Below are 14,843 nucleotides of genomic sequence, written 5' to 3' on the forward strand. Positions count from 1 at the left end.
GATTCCCTCTAGTGATAACAATATTGGTGAAGGGAAGAAAGAGGGTATATTTCATCTGTGTTGGAAATTCTTGTGTTATCTCAGTTGAACTACATAAGAGGACCAAGCCTTGATCAAAATGATCAGTAGAGCGATAGCAGAAGTAACAGGGGGAGGAGGAGTAGTGCTAGAATGACCAATGCATTAGAGCAGCTGAATTGCCAGCTTTCTGGCCACATGTGGGGTTAGCTTCACTGCAGCATTAGCTTGAGGAGTAAGTCCAGGGATGCCCCTAACCAGACTCCCATCCACACACACAGACATTTCTAGCTCAACTGAAGAGGTGCTTTAAATTTGCTCTAACTGGCTCACTGGGGGCACGGGTTGAAGTTTGAACGCTTCTGAATCTTGAGCTAATAAAGCAGCCAGGATTCAGCTACTCTGTGCAGCTAATATATCCACTCTGTGCAATTTGACTGGTCTCACTGGACTACCTCAAGAGAAGTTACCTTGGATATAGATGATTTGAGCTAATGCCACATAAGCCTTAGAACTTCAGTGAGGCAGAGTGATGAGATAGGAAGCAATAGTAATGAAACTCGCTGCACGCCTTTCCACTTTCAGAACTCAATGCAAGATCTCCCCCTCTGATGTGGCTTTCCCTTAGTAAATTACTGATTCACACTCTGTGGCCAACCCCAATTCTAGTGCCCTTCCATCAATAAGAAAAGTATTTTCCATAGTACTAGGAGACTTTTTGGGGGGGAAAAGGACCTATTTATTTATTTTAGAGAGCCATCACAAAGTAAAGCCCTTTGCAAATGTAGTTTGCCTTATCTTTGTAGAAAGACAGCTACTTCCTCAGTTTTTCCTCATTAGTTGTGTAATTCAGTCCTCTAACCAAAGACTCTACTTCTTACAGGATTAAATAAACAATATAAATAATAAGAATCCAACAAAACATTTCACTATTCAGCATAGAGGCCTGCACCTCTTCTAAGGGCTCAAACAACCCTTTGAGACAATCACACAAGCAGCTCTTACTTTTTCCAGATTATTTACTGGATTTCTAGCTTAAATCACTTCCCTTCAGACAACTTCCATACTCCCAAGGCCCTTTCCTCAGCCCTTTAATTGTTGTTTTAAATCTGTTCCTAGATGTTTCATATAGAGACCCTACAACCATCCCTATTCCCTTCAACTACAAAGCAACACAATAGATTTTATTTCAGAGTAGCAGCCATGTTAGTCTGTATTCGCAAAAAGAAAAGGCGTACTCGTGGCACCTTAGAGACTAACAAATTTATCTGAGCGTACGCTTTTGTGTAGCTCAGAGAGAACCAGAGCCGGTGACTGAGCTTGTCCTGTGCTACTTCATTTCCTTGAGCTCATTCAGAGAAAGCTCACATCACACAATCAATAAGCGAAAGTACATACACTTTGCAGCGCTCCCACACAGGGTAGAGAGGAAGAAGAGTTTTCTTCTAGGCGCAGCCATTTCCCTAGGCGTTGGCCCTCGCCTGGCCTCACGTTGAAAACCCATGTTATTTTCTGGGGCTTTGGAGGAGGTGGTACTTGGGTAGGCCGAGGGCTGCAGGGGTTTGGTGGATAATTATCTAGGGGCAGCCCTTTTTTGCTGCACCCCTTTGAATAAATCAGTGCTTGTGGAAATGCAGAGTAACTGTCCTGCCCCGTTCCCTTAAGCTGCTGAGGTAGGTCCGCTGGGACCCAGCTCCCCACCGCCAGGCACACATGGCCTCAGGAGGCTGCTGGGCCAGGCTTCACTCGGGAGAGTTGTGTCCCCCAGACGTACTATCAGGAAGATGCAGGAGCGAAAGACCCCGCTCCACGAGAGGAGGAACTCGGAGTCCTCCTGGCTGCGGGCCACTGCCAAGGCCAAAAGCAGCACCAAGCGTGGGCCTCCTCCTCCTTCAGGTTACAGTGAGGGCCATCGCCTGACCTTCTCAAAATGGCGGCGGGGGTGGCTCCAGCTGGACCCCCTCCCCAAGATGGCGACGCGGGGCGGCCGGCCGCCGGAGCCCGGTTGTGGGGAGTGCGCTTGCGCGCCGGGGCCTGGAGTGCAGTGAAATTCCGGGAGGGCGGGGGGAGGTGGCGAGTGAGCGGCAGACACGGAGCGACGGGCTTAAGCCCCGGTTAGGGACCCTGTGTGCTACGGCGGCGCCCGACGCGGAGCCAGACCCCGGGGGGGCCAGGAGCGGGCGGCGTGAGGGGGACTCGCCGCCGCCGGCCAGTTCGTTCGCCGCCGCAGCCTCGCCGCCGCTCGGACTCCCTCCCCGGGCAGAGAGGGGGAGAATGACGGAGCTCCAGTCCGCCCTGCTACTGCGGAGGCAACTAGCAGGTAGCCGGGCTGGGGGCTGGGGCCCGGGCTGGGGGCGGCGGGCCGGGAGCGCTGCTCAGGGGGGCAAGCTGCGTCGGGCCTGGGGCGGACGGGAGCTGGCCGTGGGGGGCGGGAGCATGAGGGCAGCGGGTGAGGAGGGGAGGGGTAAGTTACGGGCCGCCTGTGTGGACAGGCGTGGGGGGGAGGGGAGGAGGGTAGATTGGGGCACCCTTCCCCCCCCCACGCCGGGAGCTGAGGGAAGTAGGCCGCCGGGGGGAGGAGGGGAGCTGCGTGGGGATCCAGCGGAGGGGAGCTGCGTGGTGGAAGCGGGGGAGGGGCTCAGACTGGGGTGCTTGGGGGGGCTGGGGGTCGCTGTCGGGCGCGTTGGAATCTTTCTCCCCCCCTAAGTGGTAGGCGGATGGGGGGGGTGTCTCCTTGTGCTCTCTCGGGGCGGGTCCTAAAGAGGATTTGAGGGATTCCCTTCTGCTCCCCCCTGTGAACGTACCCAGGGTCTCTTCCCCCCCCCCGCTAGGTTGGGGTGGGCAACAAAGCTCCAGGAGGCGATCGCTTGGCTTGTCTGTGTGGGGCTGAGTCCCCGTTTCCCCCCCCCCCCTTACGGGGAGGATCTGAGGGGCTGCAGCTGTCACAGCCCCTCTTTCCCCCGGAGCAGCGGGCATGGCTCTCCCCCCGCTGCGGGGAAGGGTGGGCATCTTCCTCCTCCCTTCTTTTGTCTTAAGCTCTAAAGTAGGAGGCTCGGGGGAAAGCGGGGGGGGGGGGGGAGATGGATCTGACAAGCCGGGGTCTGGGCTGGAGGCGTGTGGGTGCCAAGTGAGGGTTGGGGGCGCGGGATGGAAGAAGATAGCGAGATCCGGCTCTGCCCCAGGTGTCTTGGGGGAGGGGAGACGATAGAAAAGGTCGGGGTCGCTGCTTGATTCACTTTCTGACTCGCGTCTGGATCTCCCCTCCCCCTTCCTTTGTCCCTGGCCTGACCAGCCTTGCATGGCTAGCCCAGTGTGCCTCAGCCACTGCTGCTGATACAAGGGGACCTGGCTCGGCTCGGCCTGTCCCGGCGGCAGCGCCGAGCATGCGCGGGGCCGCCCGGGCGGCTGGCCTCACAATGCAGCTCCATGTGCAGCTCGCTGCCAGATTTAAAGAGAAATGATCCAGCAGTTGTGGCTGTGTCGGCTGCAGCAAGCAGCGTGTCATTTTCGCTCTTCTCCCTCCCCTACGGAGCACAGGCTCCCCCTTTCTAGTTTCCTGCTACCAGAATGAAGTAATCATCTTTAAAAACAGATTTACCCGGTATTTGACTAAGGTGTTAGTCAGACCTAATGGCCTTCCTCTTGTCTTGTGCAAAAAAAAAAAAAAATTGCTTCACATCATAAGGAAATATATGGCACTAAGTATAACTAAACTCTGACAAAGGAGGCTTTAGAGAGTGGAGGAGTCGCACAGGGGAAGGAGTCATTCAGTGACAATGGAAACCAAAGTGTAGCTCTAGTGTCAGAGGAATTACTGGAATTAGACTTGGGGGAGAAAAAGCAGTAGAAATCATAGTGTACCAGGGCAGTCCTTCTTTAGCAGAATGAGGAAGCAAGATGACCTGTAGCTTTCTTCCAGTATTAATGCCTAGCTTGTGACATTAAACAGTTTTTAGAATGTTTTATATAAAATTTTTTAAAATGCAAGTTCCTGCTTGGTGTGTCTAGCTTTTAGTGGGTATGTCTAAGTTGCAAAAGAATGCATGAATTTGGGTTAGCTAATGTGAACTAAAACTAGGGTGACCAGATAGCAAGTGTGGAAAATCGGGCAACTTTTTTTGGGGATGGGCCAGAGGGGTTTAGTTGCATGTATGACAAAGCCCCTAATATTGGGAGAGTCCCAATAATATTGGCATGGCTGGTCATCCAAGTTAAAATAACAGTGAAAACCAGGCTTTTAATTCAGGTTAGCAACTAGAGTTCAACACCTGGCTCCTCTAAAGTTTGAACTCCAGCTGCTAAGCAGATTAAAAACCAAGTTCCTGTGTGTTCACTGGTTTAATGAATCCTGTCTGTCTGGTAAACTACACATGTGTAACAGTGTAAACTAGTATATAATTTCCAAAAGATGGTGTGATAAAGTTGTAAGGAAGGTGTCCAGTGCATAATGTGGCTAAAACTAAGTGTTAGCAATAGCAATGTTAAATGTGTATCTGTTCCCTTTCGTGGTACTGAAAATCTTACGGTGTCTACACTCAGTGTGAGTGCCTGCTGAGATACATTAATCTTGATAGGTATAGACTTGTCCAGAAATCCTATAGCTCCTTAGAAGGGCTTAGTAGTTCCTATCTTTTTGTGTATAGGCATTGAGTGTATGCAGTGAAAGTGGTCTATTTTGTAGTAATTGCGAAGCTCAGTAACTGCAATAAAGACTTGTTAGGTTGAGAATTCTCCAACTTTCTGCTTCGAGTCACTGATGCTTATCTGACAAAATGAATAATCAAATGCCTCAAAAACATGGCTTATGATCACAAACCAAAATTTCTTGGTTCTATATTATGTAACTTAAGAGTTACAAGACCAAATGATGGCCTAAATCAATAGACACAGTACCTTACTATTTTGATGGCATTACTCCTGAAGATTGCATAATTTGATATTGGATTTCTTGAAAGAATGGTAAAGAAACTATGTAGATTTGATTTCTGTAAGGAGTCTCTGAAATCCTGGGTCGCTCCAGCATAAGGCTAACAAGAAAAAGTTTGGGTAACTTCAGAGAATGGGCACTTGAGCATACAGGTAGAATTGGTTTCAGTGCTTTGGGCTTTGCTTTTATGCCCTTTCTGTTGATGAACTCCTGCTTATTTGAAACTTCCGTCTTTAAAAAGATGGCTAGGGAGACAACTTTAAAACTTGTCACCATTGCCATCACTAATTGAACAGTATTGGGAGTAACTGCAAATTCTCTGTAATAGTACTTGGAACAGATCTAACCCACAGTGTTATATGATACAGCTGGTAGCTCTTCCCCACATGGGTTCCCATTGTAGGATTCTGTGGTGCTGAACCTATGGTAAATGTCTAAACGTTTGGGAGGTAGAAGGGGGAGGTAAAGGAACCTTGGAGTCTTCGAAGTACTACTACTTTGGGTGATTATCATTTTGACAAGTAGGACACTTCTCCACATTTTGATAGCATGGATGGGATTTCTAAAAAGCAAATTGAGCAGGAACTTGAGACTCTCAGACAGTGCTCTCTTTGATAGCAGGCCACTTGAAATCCTAATGCAGAGAGGTTGGACTTTATTTGTCTGTCATCTGACCCACTGTTGGCTGCCTCCTTCCAAGTCTCAGTTTCATTTTTTCACACCACAATATTTGCTGTACCTCCAAACAAAATGTAACATACTAATGTTCTGATATTACTGTTTGCTTCTGGTGGGACTAATACTTCACACTCAGTGCTATGCATAGTAGGAAGGCTGGTGAGTCACAGGATGGGATTAAGGGCAGGGGCTGAGTAAAGACAGCAAATACATGTCTGAGATGCTTTTTGTGATCAAAGTTTGATTAAAATAGCTCTAGATCATACTCGTATCCTTTTAAGTAGTGGTACCTGAGCACAGGAGGTCTGAATCAGAGCTGTTAGACTTGGAGCAAGGGGTGAGTGAGGTAGGAGAACTGAAGGTAGAGAAACAATTAGTGGATCTAAGAGCCATTAGTCGGGCAAGGAGTGGGATAGAGATTAACTGTATTCTCCAATGTAGTTAGGCGAGAGAGAAGTGAGGTCCTAGATAGCAATTATAAGCCCCTAGGATTCTTCTTAGTACCCATCCCATTTTCCTTCTACTGGCAGCAAAGTACTTGGTGTATATGAAATTGTTTCCCTCCTCCCACCCCCCGATCTGTGGCAAAGTACCATAGACTGCAACAGAAGCTGGTTCATGCTGTATGTATCCAAGAGCTGCTTTAGACAAGGGTATCACTAGCTTTAAAGTAAGCCATCTTCCCCACTATCTAGAAATGTAACTTTTTCTAAAAGAAAATACAAACTTGAGCAGAACCTTTAATTAAATCTTTAACCATGGCGATGTAAGGACAACAGGGAAAGCTGTAGGCACTCTTCACGTACAATTGGCAAAAATATACTACCCTGGTTATCTTTTGCGTTGTGGGAAGTCTAGCTACCAGAATGCTGGTTCCCAGTAGTGCTGTAACTTGAGCTGCTGTCAATGCTCCTGTCAGCTGAAAGGGCGATCCTCTTGCCTGTATGAAAGTAGTAGTCGTAGTCCAAGTGCTAACCCTTTTCTTGTCCTGGATAACACTAACATCTAAAGCTATATATGTGTTGAGCCTAATTTCTCAACCTGACTTTGGATGTGAATATATCTGATTTCATATCCAACTTTCTTCTCTAAGATGCTAATAGATCTTGTCTGTCTCTCTTCAATGTGGACTAGACAGTCCTGTTTTTTGTAAAGGATGCATTGACAGAAGGAATATAACTTTTCACATTTCACATGTCAAATTACAGACACTGTCAGTGTTATAAAGTGCATGTGCTTTCAGTATATCAACTAGATCCTGGACTAATACAAGAAGCTGTCAAATCTTGACTAAAGGAGTCCTGTTGTGTAACAGAATATTAATAGTCAAACTTAACATGAAAAGCCTTACTTTAGATGGGACAGTCAGATATAAGATTCACATTTAGCTGGTAATTAGTTGGTGGTGTCCAACTTTGATTTTGTTTTTTGAAGGGGAAGCATTAATTACTATCGTCACCAGAGCAGCAGTATTTCTGGGACAGCTGTACCAGAGAGCGAGTAGTGACAAAATAGGAACAAAACTTTAGTGGATGGGCTTTTTGACTCCAGTGGCCTTTCCTCCCCAGCAAATCCTTTGTCCGGGAATATAACTTAATTAACGCTTGTAATTTACCTTGTTGGAAGGAGAGGAAGGGGAAGGTAAGTGGCCAGACATCAACACAGCCAGCTCAACAATGTTCTGGTTGGATTTTCTAATTTCTGGTGGTGACAGTAACCAAGGTGACCATTAAGAACTCTTTTTCTCTTCCTCTTCACACGACAAAAAACTGTCAGAAGCATAATTACCCTTTTCTTTTGAGTTGTAATACCTGAAGTATGAATAACTCTAGATTTCTGATGGTGGTGATGTCTTTACCTCTCCTGGAGAATAGCAGAAGTTGGAAAACTACGTAACTAGATGGAAAAATATGACCGTATCTAAGGCTTGTACAAGACATCTCACTAAGAACATACCGGACGTACTGGGTCAGACCAAAGGTCATCTAGCCCAGTATCCTGTCTTCTGTTCGTTCCCTCTGGAGCACCTGGCATTGGCCACTGTCAGAACAGGTAATTATCAAGTGTTGAAGTATTAACAAGGGATACTGTGGAATGAGGAACAATCATAGTGCCTTCTTGGTGCCCACAATGAGAGAACTTTTTGTTTTGATACTATTCGGCAGATCAATTTTTGGGTGTGTTTTCACCCAAATTCCTTGAGGAGAGAGCCTGACTTCCAGGTACCTACCTGTTCATGTTGATGGCAAAAATTCAGTCTCCTCTTTATTTCTAAAACAGCTAACTGATTCAGAAATGTGCTTCACAGGAAATAGACTAACTTGTATCATAGTTTCTTTTTGAATATAACTTCATTGTGCTTGGTCCATCTTTCCTTAATCCTCATTTGAAAAAAAGCTACTTTTTTATAACTAACCAAGACTGCCTTCTGCTTGTGCTGTCTTGTGTCTTTCTAATGGAAAACATAACTACATCTCCAGTTCAGAAAGGATTAAATAGGCATTTGTTTTAAGCTTTTTTCTTTCAAAGCTGTAGTTTTACAGCTGTAAACATCCCAACTGAAAAGAACTGTTCCTCATAAATTAAACTCTTCTCTGCCAGAAATACCAGTGTTCTGGATCATTTTCCTTCTTGTAGAATGGCTACTTCAAACTCTCATTTCTTGATCTAGGCACCCTTGCTGGGACATTTTCAGGGTCTTAACTTAGCCTTGAAATCATGGTTCTAAAGCATGTCAGAACTATTTCTGCAGGAATAACACTAACTTTTTATGCACTCATCTTAACTCATGCCAGATCCTCTTGATGCAACTTTGTCACTATTGCTGGTATTGAGGACCCAGTATAGTTAAATTGAAACTGGAAGAAGTAACTTTTGCTTGCAACTCTGAAAGGCCTTTCAGAGTGGCAGGGTTAGTGGGATAATACAAATGTCAACCAGACTAAATATGAAAATAAGTAAAAATCTAGAAAATAGTGGGAAGGAGAATTCTCATCTTATGCAAAAAGAAAAGGAGGACTTGTGGCACCTTAGAGACTAACCAATTTATTTGAGCATGATGCTCAAATAAATTGCTTAGTCTCTAAGGTGCCACAAGTCCTCCTTTTCTTTTTGCGAATACAGACTAACACGGCTGTTACTCTGAAACCTCTCATCTTATGCTTGATCTTAGAATTGATGTGTAAACTAATTATGTTTAACCAGTTTGTGTAGCGATTTAATATCAGTCCTACCGATCTATCTCCACTGCTTTTTTTTTTTCATACTGTAACTTTGCTTCCACTTGTACATCCTTTCAGGTAATAGTAGGAATAGGCTACCATGCGAGTGGAATTCATGCTTTCTTAGGGCAGGTCTACACTAGAAGTACTACATTGGTGCAGCTTAAGCATGTCTGGTGAAGATGCTCTATACTGACGGGAGAGCATCTCCTGCTGACATTGCGCTGGTGCAGACAGCACTTAAGTCACTAACTTTTGTCACGCAGGGGTGTCTTTCCTCCTCTTCTCCCCCCCCCCCCCCCCGTGCCCCACACACTAAGTTGATCTAATTTATATCACCTAGAAGTGGTAATGTAGACCTTCCCTCAGACTGAGCTTTGGCAAGATCCATTTGATATTGCCAAAGGCAGGACCTTCTGATTTGGTGATCTAAGCCACCCTGCAACACTCATGCTTATTAGGCATAAACTTCCCTGTGCTCTTTGAGTCCAGGGTAGATCAACTGGAGCACTGATCAGATGTCTAGCCTCTGTAAGAATGCTAAGTATAGCTATCTAAATGTAATAGGATTCCATAGAAATAACTGGATCTCCTAATAACAAATTACTCAAATGATAGTAATGCTTTTCCTGGCCTTGGTAGAATTGGTAAAGGTAGTTTATATCTTCTGAACAAGAAGGCTGTAATGTGATTTCCTGTAGGAAATCAACTAAATACTTGAGAGCTAAAACTGGATAGTCAAGCTAGCTGCAGTGACTCAAACCTGGTATTCACAAACTGTATTCTGAAGAGTTGCTTGAAGAGAGAACCAACTTGTCTTACAGCAGTTCTGAATAACAATGCAGCCTAGAACTATGAATAACAGGTTTAGTGTTTTGCTGTTAGCAAGGGAAAAGAAGCTGAAAAGGTGCTTTTGAGTTCTCTTGTGCATGTTATGGGAAATGTTGCTGGTGCTATGGTTGTGTGGCTTTTGTTTTTGGTATTTTGGGGCAGAGTGCTAGACTGTTAACATCTCTATATGGCATATTCCTGTGTGCTGTCATCCCGCTTCTGATGGGTGGATTCCCTGGAATGCATGCTGCTATTATGTAGAACAGCATAAAGCAATGCTGGCTCAAGTTTCATACTCTTAAAATCAGTGGGTTCGACCACTTTCATAACGAGTATGTTATGGGTTCACACCAAAGACCTCAGATAATCTGAGATAGATAGTAAGCGAGACAATTACTTTTGCAACTTCTAAGGATTTGAATTTGTGACTACCTTAATCTGTTTCCTAAATGTACCAGTTGCAATTTGCTGTAACTTGTGCCTGTTTCCTCCTTGCAGGCAAATGAACTAAAATGTCAGACTTGGTTATTACTGGTAGTAAACCTTGTGGAAATGATGTGTTCAAGTGAATTATCTTGCTTTCTGGGAAAACAAGACCAGATAGTTCAAATGGCTGTTTTGAACCTAGAATGCTTACATGTGATGAAGGCCTTCAGAGGTTCATGGGTATCCTAACTCTTTTGCTAATCCCCCAGTTTGCTCTCTGATTTGGGGGGGCATACATCTGTCAACTTGTACTCCTTCCAAGATGGAAGGGAGGGGGTAATTATAAAATCTCCCCTTTAATTTTTGATGCTATTTTCTCTTAAAGGAAGATAGAAGAGGAAACTCAACATTAGTGGTCCTATGCCATTCTTCACACTTAAAGGATTTTCTCAAATAAGAAATATAAGATGATGGGGTGCATGTGTGTATTGAGGATGGAAATATAAAGAGCAGTGCTTCAAGGCAACCTTTACAACAGCCTGATCATTTAGCTGTTTTGGGACTTGACTAGACTAAGCCACAGAAAAGTATCACCATAACAGGACGTTTAGGATTAGTTGAAAGCTTTCTTGGCCACATTTCCGCATTCAGAAACTAGTACTGTACAGAAACACAAACTAAATGCAGTGAGGTAAAACCAAGGTTGGCTTAAGTCTTCAACTTCTGCAGTAGGTGCTACATTAACTAATTTACTGTGATAATACTACCTTTCCTTTGTCGTACAGTGGATCAGTTCTGTTCTGTTCTGGATTCCACTGCTTGTCTTATCTACTAGTACACTCAAAGAACATTGCGGTGTTTATTGGGTGGCTCTTGGCCTGCAAGCCTTCTGTGTTCCTGAGTTACTCAAGGAATCTTCTAACTGCCCCTTTGTAGATCAACTTAAGGCATGGCTACACTTGCAGCTGTAGAATGCTTAGAGTTAAACCAGTCTTCGGAGAGCGCAGTAGAGAAAGTGCTGCAGTCTGTCCACACTGACCGCTTCAAGTGCACTGGTGTGGCCGCACTTGCAGTAGCATTGGGAGCGGTGCATTGTGGGCAGGTATCTCAGCATGCAAGTGACTGCAAGGTGCTTCCCAAATAGGGGTGGGGTGGAGTGTGACAGGAGTGTGTTGTATGTATGTGGGGGAGAGTGGGTTTTTGGAGGGCTGAGAGTATGTGAGCATGCTGTCTTCTAAGTTCAGACAGCAGCAGACCCCCCCCCCCCCCAGCATTCCACAGTAATGGTTACTTTGTCTCCAAGCAGATAAGCAGCGACTGTCAGAAATTGATTTAAATCACTAGTCAGGAAGCCTCGATTTTTAATCATGGAATTTTTTTTTAAATACACCCTGGTCTTGCATGAGTTGCTTGTGTTGTGATGAGAGCACCTACCAGCTAATTGCTTGCCTGGTGGCTTTAGGTTAAAGCTGCTCCTCCCAACTAGTGAAATAAGGGTTGTGCAATACAGTGTTGTAGCCTAGTTTGTATCATTAAAATGGTCCTGCGTCTTTCCCAAAAAATCCCCTCAAGCCCTATACCCCCTTTCCTGGGGAAGGCTTGATGATGATCCTCACCAATTCATACAGGTGAACACAGACCCAAACCGTTGGATCTTAAGAACAATGAAAAATCTATCAGGTTCTTAAAAGAAGGGTTTTATTTTAAAAAAAAAAATCATCTCTAAAATCAGGATGGAAAATATTTTAGAGTATTCAGATTCAAAACACAGAGGATCCCCCTCTGGGCGAAACCTAAAAGTTACAGAAAACAGGAATAAACCTGCCTCTTAACACAGGGAAAAATCACATAAAACAAAAAATAAACTAATCCGCCTTGCCTGGCTTACCTATACTGGTTGCAATATTGGAGACTTGGATTAGGATGGGTTGGAGAAGATGGATTTCTGTCTGGCCTATCTCTGTCCCAAGAGAACAAAACTTAAAGAGCACAAATAAAAGCCTCCACCCTGTGCCCCCCCGCCCCCATTTGAAAGTATCTTGTTCCCTTATTGGTCCTTTAGGTCGGGTGCCAGCCAGGTTAGCTGAGCTTCTTAACCCTTTACAAGTAACAGGATGTTGCCTCTGGTCAGGAGGGATTTTATAGCACTGTATACAGAAAGGTGGTTACCCTTCCCTTTATGACAGGCATATATGTAGAGCATTATAATATACCTGTTTTGTGACTTAATTGGGAACTATCTGAATTTTTATTAGTGAATCGGTAATAACTTGTCTAGCATCTTACCAGTTGAAGAACAGTGAGCTTGAAAGAGCTCAGGTCTTCCAAGCTCAAGTCTCTTTACAGATAAAATCTCACTTAAACCAAACAGATTACTGATAGTGTAGGAATAGTGGTGTACCTAAATCTAAACCTGCATAAGGACTTGCTTACTGAAGTAAAACCTGATACGATCTGCTGTTGAACCAACTATATTTTGCAGAAACAGAGTGTAGAAAGGGGTATGAGAAGAGTCTGAAGTAACTTCTTCAAAGCAGTATAAAACCGCTTATTCATAAATGTACATTTGCACCACCATTGGCTTGAACTTTCAATTGCTGGTCAAATAAAATTCAAATATCTTGAAGAATCCGGGGATTAAAAGTACTAATCAAATCTGAGTACGAGAACTCAAAACACTCTACTGAGGCAGATAAACATTATTCCAATCCCTGAATCGAGGAGTGAGGCACTGGAAGGGACTCCCAGGCAAGCAACTAGCTTAAGGTAAACTCCTCAAGCGGAGGACCAGGTCAGAAAAGGTTCCCAGGACAGTGGGTAGTGCACACTGTTCCAAAAGGCTATATTTAACAGGACCATGTTGACTGGACCAGATCTCTGCAGTCTGTGGATTGAGCCAGCACAAGGTGGATATAGACAGTCTGGCATGTTCCAGGAACGCTTTAGTGGCAGCAGGAAACTACTTAAGCGTGTGGCACTTAAGAATCTAAAGCTACTCAGAATGAGAACCAGTAGCTGTGTCATGGGGGGGGAGAGACAAAGAAGGGATGCAACAGAAGACTCAACTCTTAGTTGTATCCTACTGTAATTGAGAACTACTCTGGTGGTAATAGTCACAGCTTGATATGGGAAATAAAAGCTGCTAGAAAATGAGACTTCAGTAGTCTGAGCCCTAGTCTTCAACAGTGCTGTATAGGTGGCTGTAGACTGGTATCTCTCACCCTGGGTTTAATGCACTGAACCGCTTAATGAGATCTTAAGACCACTTGTTCAATAATCAAACTACACTCGTAAATCTAGTATTAAGCAGAGTAATGACTCTTTAACGTAGTGCAGAGTACTCTGACTGAAGTATTCATGTGCAGTGGTGGGTTGTCTGAGTAGAAGTTAAAAAGTTTAAATACCATACATAGCTGCTGCATTTAGCCATGGGGCTCTTTCTGCTTAGTCACTTTGATACCTCTGCCTTGCTTTTGGTTTTGTCTAAAGGGCTCTATGCCTGTCTAAAGGGCTCTAGGCCCATATAAAGGTAGGGGAATGCTTGTAGTTTGGTGTGCATTTAATTAACACTTGAACTAAAGCCACAGCCCATGTAATACTTGTATTAAAGGCTTCTTTCTGGCTGATTCCATAGGTGCAGCACAAACCAAAAACACTTTGTACTGCGGAACTGAAGGCTGAGATACCGACAAAAGACGTAAATTGCATCTTAATTGAGGCATAAAGATTATGAATATAGTTAAAACAGAATTGCAAACTTTAATTTCAGAAACTTAAATACAGAAAACTAATCAAATCAAGAGGCCAAGGAAGACAAGTGAGGTGCTTAAAACCAATTATTGGTTGACTCCTGCTGCCTAGTGGTACAGGGAGGCTTCAGGCATTGGAGCCCTCTTTTTTTTTTTTCTTTTTCTTAATTTGTTCATGTCACTACTGGGCCATGTTTCATGGGAGTTCCTCTAACTCCCATGCATCTATACTTAGGAACAGTTTACCCCATCTGTAAGCAGTAACTACTTCAGGTGGGAATTGACATACTTACAAATCACTGTAAAACAGGTATGTTGTCTTCATCTGGTGCCTTTAAATGCAGAGTCCTTCAATCACTAAAGGTTCCAGCCAGTACAAGACACAGCAGCCCATATGCATAGCATTAGAGCTTGCTATGAACACTCTGTGCATGCTCCCTTCTCCTTGCAGTTGCTTTGCTCTGTTCAGTGGGGAGTTAATTCAGAGATGAGTCAAGAGAGCCTGATACTCAAAGTCCTTCATGGGACTGGCTCTAGCTATCTGGGACTGCCTAGTCCTCCATGATGGCTCACGAGTGTTGGAGCCAGCTCTTCTAACTGGTTATAGACTAGACCAGGGTCGGCAACCTTTCAGAAGTGGTGTGCCAAGTCTTCATTTATTCACTCTTAATGTAAGGTTTTGCATGCCAGTAATACATTTTTAACATTTTAGAAGGTCTTTCTAAAAGTCTGTAATATATAACTAAACTACTGTATGTAAAGTAAAGTTTTTAAAATGTTTAAGAAGCTTCATTTAAAATTAAAATAAAATGCAGAGCTTCCTGGACCGGTGGCCAGGACCCAGGCAGTGTGAGTACCCCTGAAAATCAGCTTGCGCGCCGCCTTTTGCACGTGGGCTACAGGTTGCCTACCCCTGGACTAGACATTGGACTCCTGCAAAGTGAGTGACCAAGGACAACACCACTTCCAGAACCAAACACAATTAAATTTTTC

General features: G+C 44.4%; 1 protein-coding gene across 1 annotated transcript in view; it reads left to right on the top strand.

Moving 5' to 3' along the window:
* The first annotated feature begins 1,996 nt into the window (after positions 1-1,996).
* The window catches only part of UBE2G1 (ubiquitin conjugating enzyme E2 G1), a 41,577-nt gene continuing 28,730 nt past the window's right edge, over positions 1,997-14,843 (top strand). The window contains exon 1 of the mRNA XM_048824207.2: positions 1,997-2,338. Coding sequence (XP_048680164.1) covers positions 2,293-2,338 — 46 coding nt within the window. The 5' untranslated portion in view covers positions 1,997-2,292. The remainder of the gene's footprint in view (positions 2,339-14,843) is intronic.

Source organism: Caretta caretta, chromosome 17 (assembly GCF_965140235.1).
Source record: "Caretta caretta isolate rCarCar2 chromosome 17, rCarCar1.hap1, whole genome shotgun sequence".
NCBI lineage: Eukaryota > Metazoa > Chordata > Testudines > Cheloniidae > Caretta > Caretta caretta.